This window comes from Frankliniella occidentalis, unplaced genomic scaffold (assembly GCF_000697945.3).
Source record: "Frankliniella occidentalis isolate FOCC.00 unplaced genomic scaffold, Focc_3.1 Scaffold291, whole genome shotgun sequence".
Lineage (NCBI taxonomy): Eukaryota > Metazoa > Arthropoda > Insecta > Thysanoptera > Thripidae > Frankliniella > Frankliniella occidentalis.
In genome coordinates this window covers 78,543-88,421 of record NW_026267417.1, presented here as the reverse complement: position 1 = coordinate 88,421, position 9,879 = coordinate 78,543, and the positions used below count along the sequence as shown (strand labels likewise).

General features: G+C 43.5%; 1 protein-coding gene across 1 annotated transcript in view; it reads right to left on the bottom strand.

The window, feature by feature from the left end:
- Window positions 1-9,879, bottom strand: part of LOC113217547 (ranBP-type and C3HC4-type zinc finger-containing protein 1-like) — a gene marked incomplete at its 5' end in the record, with an annotated part of 26,070 nt that overhangs the window by 12,968 nt on the left and 3,223 nt on the right. Inside the window, 3 exon segments of the mRNA XM_026437497.2 lie at window positions 680-859; window positions 1,148-1,259; window positions 3,506-3,714. Of these exon segments, the coding sequence (XP_026293282.2) occupies window positions 680-859; window positions 1,148-1,259; window positions 3,506-3,714 (501 nt within the window).

Sequence of the window (9,879 nt, the reverse complement as noted above, 5' to 3'; positions counted from 1 at the left end):
TTTAAAACGTTACCTCTGAGAATTTTAGCACACTGACAAACGCTCAGCCACTACGGGCTGCTGCACGTACTCCTACGTACAGTTGCCATAAAATGTACACTTATAAGCCAAGTGTACAACTGCTCAACACTTGCAAGTGTGCAACCAAAAGTTCAAAACTTGCAAGTGGTCAATTCAGTAGTAGTACACTTGCAAGTGTTAAACTCGGTATTTGTGCACTTGTAAGTGTTTAACTCTCCTGTTGAACACTTCACTAAACCGGGTGCTTACTGTGAGGAAAGTGTTCAACAGAGGAGTTGCACACTTACAAGAGAACAAATACCGAGTTGAACACTTGCAAGTGTACTACAACTTAATTAAAGACTTGCAAGTGTTGAACTTGCGGGTGCACACTTACAAGTGTTGAGCAGTTGAGCACTTGGTTTATCAGTGTAGTCATCACATTCGACCGCTATTGAATAGAATGTTAAGTTAATATTGCATTAACATTTTCACTGTTTTGTTATAAAAGATCGATTTCCTGTGGAATACATGTATTTCACCGTGCTCGGTTAAAACAGTTTCTTGAATTCCACGACCCTGTCGTGGATCTTGAAGAACGCCACTGACAACAGACTGGGTCGTAAAATTCAGGAAACTGCCTTTGCTGTCATATTCTTTGTTAGTGTGCTTTATTTACCTGACATTGAAGACAATTTTCACGATTACACACGGGACAGAAGAATTGATTGACTCCAGGCTCAAACTGACACCAACCAGTGCAGTCCAGTGTCTTACAGTGAAACGTATTGTCCATACCGCTTTCCGCCTGCCTCACAGAGCGCTCCAAGTATTGGTCAAATACTCTTTCCGGCACCAACTGTTTGAAAAAATCCGTAGGAACTCATAACCTTCCTAGGTTTGTACACGATGAATAGCAAGGGACACTCTAAATGAAAAAAGAAAATTTTGTATGCAGCGAGGATGCCTTCTTAAGCAATTAAGCACATCTCCAATAGTTTCAAATTTGTATCTAAAAAGACAATGTTTAGTTAAGAGACAAATTTGAATCCAATTGAGATGTGCTGAAGAACGCACCCACGCTGGGTAGAAAATTCTCCTTTCCCGCTTAGAGTGTAGGGCTGACCACCATTGGAAATGTACGTACGGTCCTGATCTCTCGCTGAGTAATAATGCTTTCGCAGCTGTACTGGTCATCCTGGAACGGGCACTTGATCGAGGCGTCCGTCGAGTGCTCTACCGTATTTTTGAGGCAGTCCCTAAATAAGACAAAAGCACAAAAGAAATTAACGGGATTAAAATACACTACACTAAACCTGAGGGCCTTTTTCTGTCCCGAGAAAGTCGCATTTCTGTGCAAATCTTTACCGCATTGATGGACGAAAGATCTATACTGTTAAACTGGCTATATGTACGAAAGACCACGTCTCGCGTAAGAGGCTTCGCGATATCTCACGAAACACTGTTACGCTGCGACGCGCCTGGCCGAGGGGTGAACAACTCGGCTGAGCCGGGGACAGATGAATATATTACAAAGTAATATTGGGAATACGAGTAATACAAAAATTACGAGTATTACAGATAATATCAAAGTATTACAAGTATTATAAGGTAAAACAAGGTATTACAATGAATTACAAGATATATTACAAAGGTATTACGAAGTATTACAAGGTATTACAAGGTATTACAAGGTATTACAGGTATTACGAGTAATACAAGTAATACAAGTAATACTTGGTAATTCAAATAATATAAGGTAATACAACGTAATACAAGTTAATATTGCGAAATATTGCGCAAGTAATATATGGTAATACAAGGTAATACAAAATAATACAAGGTAATACATGGTAATACATGGTAATACAAGGTAATACAAAGTAATACACGGAATACAAGTAATATCAGGTAATACAAAGTAATACATGACCCCGGGACAGAGGAATACACGAGATGTTCACCCCTCGCGCCTGGCGCACATATAGCTAGGCCTGCGGCGCTGACACCCGCTTAGAAAACGTTTTTTGGGAGTGGGAGAAAGTTTCCTTTCCATTTTGCGGTTTTTAGGCCTTTTTCTACATCTTATTGTTCACTATGGAAATTTTTAGCTTATTTTCGTCTTAAAAGACCCTCTAGCGCGTAAACGGTTAGAGACAGCGCAAAACGGACGAAATTTTCGCCCACAGGGCTCTACTTTGACAAGTTACCTCTTAGGAGACCATCCAATATTTTCGAAAATTAATAAATTTATGTTTGGGCCAGTTTTGTGAGAGAAACTCACTCTAGCGCCCAAACGGTGAGAGATAGAGCAAAACGGACGAAATTTTCGCCCACAGGGCTCTACTTTGACAAGTTACCTCTTAGGAGATCATAAAAAAAAATATATTTTTTCCAACCTTTTTGGCCTTTCCTGTTTTCTTCCATACCCCCTTTCAGCCCCTTAGGGGTGGCTGACAGGATTTGCCGTAGGCGTTTTGTTTTGTGGGAGTGAACCTTGAGATCCCCTGAAAATTTGAAGTCTCTAGCACATCTCCTTCTTGTGGAACACACAGACAGACAGACAGACACACAGACACACAGACACGAGGTCGTTTGCATAAGCCCGCTGGATAGCTTTTTCAAAGCAGAAGGGCGGGCTAAAAACAGGCCCGGCCCCTGCCGAACGGAGTTGCCGGCGGAGCGAAGTGGAGCTGGCAACTGCGTTTGGTGGAAGGGCGGGCCTGCTCGTTCCTCTTGCTGTTATCGTATACATTACCCCAGAAAAATGTGAAAGAAATTTCAGGAAAGGTATGCTAAGACTTTTACAAAAATGTTAGGAAATATTTTTACATAAATGTTAGGGAGTTATTTTGACCAGTGTTCTGTAAATTTACAAACTGTGGTAATTTTACAAGGTCACACCTTAACAACTAGTATTCCAAGTTCTTTTATGTAAAATCACCCTCACCTGACACTAACAAGCAGGCCCGCCCTTCCGCCAAACGGAGTTGCCAGCTCCACTTCGCTCCGCCGGCAACTCCGTGGTAAATTTTAAGGACGATGGGCTTTGTGGGCCGAAAGCTCGTTACATCATTTGATTATGTTCTTCAGCAAATCGCGTGACAGAAATGGTCGGGCCGCAGGCCCCACCACCGCCGCCGGGTGTGAATGGGGGTATCCATAAGGTTCAAAAATTCTCCCCAAAAGTAATTTTGTTTTCTGTTCTCCTATGGGGTAACTCGTCAAAGTAGAGCCCTTCGGGCGAAAATTTCGTTTCATCTCTGACCGTTTAGGCGCTAGAGCGTCTTTTTTGACGAAAATAAGCTAGAAATTGCCAAAGTGAACAATAAGTTGTAGAAAAAGGACTAAAAACCGCAAAATAGTAAGGACACTCTCCCCCCACCCCCAAAAAAACGAACGTTCCTTCTCGCGTTGAACACGAATTTGTCTCGTTTTTTGTTGGTTTTTTTTTTTGATGGGTTAAATCACTTTACTGCATTTAGCAGCGCGAAGCGTCTCTTACCTACAAAATACGTGCAGACAGCCTTTGAGGACGAGGCCTTCACCGGCCTGGTAGTCTTGTAGGCAAACTGGACATTCAAAAGGATGCATGCTGGCTACCGCGTCCTGATCGTCTAGCGTTTTCAGGAGCTCGTAGTTCTCTTTGTCGACTCGGCAGCGACGAGATGTGGTCGACCGGTGGGCCTGACGAGTCACACGCCAGCCAGAAGCCTGCTGACAAACAAAAAAGATTGAAAGCGAAGTAGCGCTATTTTTGAGGGATATACACTCGTGAGCAAAATTAAAGCGCCACTTTTTTGACAGGGCGTAATTTTGAAGTGTGATTAGGTAGGAGGTTGCCGTTTGGCAGGAAGATAGGCTCATATGTTGGCATCAGACCCCTAAAAGCGCAAACCTTGATCACGAACGGTTCGCGAGTTGTGGGGCCTAACGCATCGCGACACCCCACTTCGCAGTGCGGTTAGGAAACAGAGGTTGCTTTGTGACGCTCCCCTGACGGATTGGGGGGTCGGATTCGGCTGAAAATTTAGAGGAGTACTCTCCTAGGTACAGCCGACATAATGCCGTGTCAAAAAACCGCCCTTGCGAACTTCCAACCCTTTCTAACCACCCCTTAATTGACGAATCAAGATTTGATCATTTAAAGACGGCCCCTTGGGTAAAATTGAGTGCCGGCGGTCGCCGTGTGACGTGGGCTCAATGTTTCAATGTCCCCTACCGGATAGCAGTGATTTTCGCCCCCTCGAACCACCCCAGGCCTACCGATAGCTACCACCCCTCAACCCCACTTTCTGGATCCGCCCCTAAAACGCATTTTTCTGAGTCAAATTTTTCGTGACAATAATCAGATTGACTGATAAACGCCCCTGCCATTCAAAACAGCCAAAAACGGAACCCAAAAACGTTTTTTTTCATCAAATTTACGGCACTTTTTAACGCTTGGTGCAGTTAGGCCCCTTGACGGGCACTGGGGGGTTCGGAAGGGTGCGCCAGTGTCTGGGTTTGTTCGTAATGTCATCCTGGACAAGACTGAAGGCATTCCACGCCAAAAATCCATGGAAACTCTCGCAGAATTGCCAAAACGTGATCGGGGTTGGCAAAATCAACCCCTACTTTAGGGGGTTGTACCGGGTGAACGCGTGGGGTGGCCGACTTGGCCCGCCCGTCAAAAGGTGTGCCCGACCTTCATCTTGAAGGGCGCGTGGAATCAGACACCTCCTCCGATTGCTTCCTGGTGAAATTCGCTACGGCCTAAGACACTAGGTGTCCATTCTGGAAGGGAGCGCCTATACGCTCCCAGCAAACGGCGCGGCTTTCTCGCCCGGAGTGGACACCTAGTGTCTTAGGCCGTGGCGCTTTAATTTTGCTCACGAGTGTAGAATAAAACATAGGGTATTTTTTTCAGGTAAATATATCAGAGTGGCGCGCTACCACAGCGCCGCGCTGCTGGCCGAAGTAGCTCCGAGCAGCAGGGCGATAACCGAGGGGCCATAACTCCCTTTTGGTGTGTACACATGATTCCCGAAATATGTGATTCCCAGTGATTCCAGTCCACTTACATTCATTCCTTAGGTCTTCTAGTGGTAGAAAACGCTTATTTCGAATAATTTGTATCAGTTTCATTAGTTTCCACTTAGTTTAAACGATTTCTGGTGATGTCGATTAATTTTTATCCTGATGATTTCCAGGCAGATGTACCCATGATTCCCGGAGTTATTGCCCTCTCGGCGATAACCGATACTAAATATTTATCCTGACACTTTTACCCCCAAATCCTGACATTATCCTGATTATCCTGACAACTTTTTAAAATCCTGACAAAATCCTGATTATCCTCTGACTATTCTGACGCATGGCAACCCTGAAAAAAATCTGACATTACTTTGATTGCCTCTAGAATAACGCGTTTTCGTGCACATCTCAACCGGACGCAAATTTGAATGAGATCAGGGACAGATTTACATTTGGCAAATTTTGACAACTCTGGAAACCCAAGTGTGTATATGTATGCAGTAAATACTGCGTACATGAAGGTATTCAGTATTTACTGCGTACTTGGCCATGTATTCAGGAAATAGTGCGTACACTGTTAGCGTGAATTGGCTTGAATTGACTGAACATTGTCTTGAATTGGACTGAATTTGTTGAATTTGTTTTGAATTTGTTTGAATTAAATTGAATTGGTCTGAATTAGTTTGAATTGGGCAGAATTAGGGGTGTACACTTGGCAGGGGAGTTATCCACCCCTCGTATTCCCCGCATTAATATAGTGGCAGCGACTAAGGTAGCCCTTGTTTTCTGTCTACCTACTCATGTTTTCATTATTTCCTGCGTACTCAAGCAAATACGCAGTAAATAATGAATACATGGCCAAGTACGCACTATTTCCTGAATACATGGCCAAGTACGCAGTAAATACTAAAACCTTCATGTACGCAGTATTTACTGCATACATGTACACACTTGGGTTTCCAGAGAAAGTGGCGTATGTCCAAAAATCAAAGTTTAACAGAGAAAAAAAATTATAGGTTTGTAATTTCAACCTATGCGACGCGTCCTACGAACAAAGTTCGATCTCCCAGCGCGCCGTTCAACACTGTCCGATCTCCGGGCGTGCCGTTCAACAAAGTTCGATCTCCTGGCGCGCCGTTCAACGCTGTCTGATCTCCTTTTCAGCTTTTATCTGCACCGTAGGCTTCAAGCCGTGATATCTTCGTTGATAGTTCACTTAAAAGGAAACTAATAAATTCTATGAGATCCTCATAGATTACGCAACACATTGGACCAATAATAAAATGATATGATCTTGACGAACAGACGTACGAGGCGTTTAAACTTCCACCTCGCTGCAAACCCCGAAAAGGAGATCGGACAGCGTTGAACGGCGCGCCAGGAGATCGAACTTTGTTCGTAGGACGCGTCGTATGGCTGTAAATTTCAAATACGGTGTTCCTTTTATGATATGTTACATTTTGACTGTTACCCTGTGTGGTTAACATGCATTAGCAGAGGAGATAAGGGACATTCACCAATTTCATGTTGAAATAAAATGTGACAAAGACTCAAAATGTCCACAGACCCGGGTGAAAAAACATTGACAGTAAGTTTGTATACAGAGGTATACAAGCAATTGTATAAAGCTGTATAAAGGTAATTGTATTACATTTGGTAAAACTGTATTACTTTGTCAGTATACCTTTTTATAAAATATTATACAATGTATACTTGAGCATTTCAATTTACTCACGGGAGAAGCGGCCTGAGTGCATGGCTGTCGTTTGCCTCCAATATGTTTTCCGAATCATCTTTTTGCCCTGAGCACGATTGTGGTTGTTTCACTTCCCTATGTGTAGCCGTTTACAAGTTATGCTGCATTTTAGAACTCAACCACATTTTGCCTACATTTAGGGGAGTGCCCAGAAACGTTACTAGTCACTGTATGAGTGTATGTGCCTGTATACATTCTAATGTAGGGCAAGGTGGCATTTATTCACATGTATGTGGCTGTATACATGCGTGAGGTACAACGATGCTCTAATATACGTCGCTTTATACATGGCACGTTTATTTTATATACATTGTATTAGATTTTATTAAAAGGTATACATGCCCCTGTATATGATTGTATAAAGTTTTACCAAATATTATACACATTTGTAAAACACCCTTTATATCGTTATATTACGGTGTACACAATCATATCCAATTCTATAAAAGTCTATAAATTGTAATAAAATTTCTTAGTGAGTTGTATACAAACCGTTTCACCCGGGGAAATTTTGACAGAGTGGCGAATGTCCAAGAACCAGTTTGACACAGAGGTGAATGTCCGCGGATATTTTGACAGACTATGGTGCATGTCTCAAAACCTTTTACTAATGACCCAACATAAGGGCCACTTTTATGTTTGCTATAGACTACTATTTCAGTTGGCGTTCTTTTCCAATTCAAATATATGTAACACCTGAACGAGTTAAGGCCGAGTTTCAATGCTTTATTAAAAATTTAAATTCATAAATATAGCAGTCATGAAAAAGAAATGCAGAGTGAATGATGCAACATAATCGTTCAATAGTACTGCTCAGACCATGTGGCTAAAAATACGGGGGAGGTCTATCACTCCAATGACTACTGAACAATTACCGAGTACTATACTCAATAACCCGTGCAACAGCACTGGAAATGACTGGGTGAGATGGTTTGTGTTACTCACAATACGCTTGTCCCTATTGCAAAGCACGCACGGCGCTCCGGCGCTGGCGAAACCACGAAACTCGATTTTGGGGTGATTTTTGAGACCTATACCATTGGAAAGAGGGCGTTTCCCTCTTCTGCCAAAATATATGGTTATCTCAAAATTTTCTAAAAACATCGATACGTGGTTTTGCCAGCCAGCGCCTAAGAACTTTGCGTGGTTTCGCCAGCGCCCGGACCACTGTGCGTGCTTTGACGGAGGCTCCGTGGAGTTGCGTGCTTTGCAGTAGGGACAAGCGAGTAGTAAAATAAAGCCACTGGGTAATTTTTGCTCTTCTTTTCAGAACCCAATACAAAAGCATTAATTCCATCACTTGGTAGCACCCTAAGATAGGCTGGCAGCCTATAGCCAGCTATAACCCTGAATATACCCAATGCTCAGAGAGTCCCAGGGTAAACAAGCAGGCCCGCCCTTCCGCCAAACGAAGTTGCCAGCTTCGCTTCGCTGCGCCGGCAACTCCGTTCGGCAGGGGCCTTGCCTGCTTGGCCTGCCGGCGGCGATGGTCGGGCCTGCGGCCCGACCATTTCTGTCACACGATTTGCTGAAGAACACGTTCGAATGCAGCGGGCCTTCGGCCCGCCTAAGCCCGTCGTCTTTGAGTTTGCCCCAAAGACTCGAGAAAAAGATGTAACGGTGAAACACCGCGACTACAACCCACCCTTCTGCTTAGAAAACGTTTTTTGGGGTGGGGGGAGGGAGTTTCTTACCTCTTTTGCGGTTCTGGGCCTTCTTTTACATTTAATTGTTCACTACAGAAATTTTTAACTTATTTTCGTCAAACAAGACCCTCTAGCGCCTAAACGGTTAGAGATAGAGCCAAACGGACGAAATTTTCGCCCAAAGGGCTCTACTTTGTCAAGTTACCCCTTAGGAGACCATTCAACATTTTCGGAAATTAATAAAAGAAAAATTGGGCCACTTTTGTGAGAGAAACTCCCTCTAGCGCCCAAACGGTAAAAGAAAAAGCAAAACGGACGAAATTTTCGCCCAAGGGGCTCTATTTTTGCAAGTTACCCCGTAGGAGACCATCTAAAATTTTCTAAAATTAATTTGTTTATTTTTGGGCCACTTTCGTGATAGAAACTCCCTCTAGCGCCTAAACGGCGAGAGATAGAGCAAAACGGACGAAATTTTCGCCCATGGGGCTCTACTTTGACGAGTTACCCCTTAGGAGCTCATAAAAAAAATATTTTTTTCTGACTTTTTTGACCTACCCCCTTTTCTTTGATACCCCCTTTCAGCCCCTTGGGGTTGGTTGCCAGGATTTGCCGTAGGCGTTTCGTTTTCTAGGAGTGAACCTTAAGATACCCTGAAAATTTGAAGTCTCTAGCACATCTCCTTCTAGTGGAACAGACAGACACACAGACACACAGACAGACAGACAGACAGACAGACACGAGGTCGTTTGCATAAGCCCGCTGGATAGCTTTTTCAAAGCAGAAGGGCGGGCTAAAAAACCATGACTGTCATGGTCAAATTGAGATTTTGACCATGGAAAATCAGAATTTTATTCATGGACTCAGTCTAAACCATGGTGATCACCCATGCCCATCTCCGCAGCCATGATACTCTGTACTCGACGGACCATGGCCAACGACGTAACCATGGACATGATGGATGTCCACACCATCGTCTACCTTGGCGTGTTCTTGAGATAGTGTCGTTCAGACGTGATTGCAGTGCGCCATCTCTCGGGAGCTCGCGACACTAGCGACCAAAACGTCATTGTAAACACGGGCACCGGCGCCGGTCATCAACTTTGTGGTTACGTTTGCAGCTGCGTCGGTGCTTCTAAGTGTTTTGAAGTTTTCGTTTTCATTTAAAGTTTTTAATCTACCTACGAACGCCAGGTTGTCGTCAGAATGCCACTAGAACGCCATGGATTTTTTAGAATGTAAGTGACTGTCGTTTTTAACGTTTCCTCCTCTTTCCGGCCAAACGACGACTAACTAACCTAAAAACAGATTCAGAAATGAAATGAAGTATTTATATCCTTTAGATAGTCAAGGGCAGATTTTAGATATAGAGAACAATCGTGGATCTGGTATCGGCATATCCTCATTACACCACAAGTAAGCAAACACTGTGTGAAATGTTTGGTTAGTTTGGTGATATAGGAA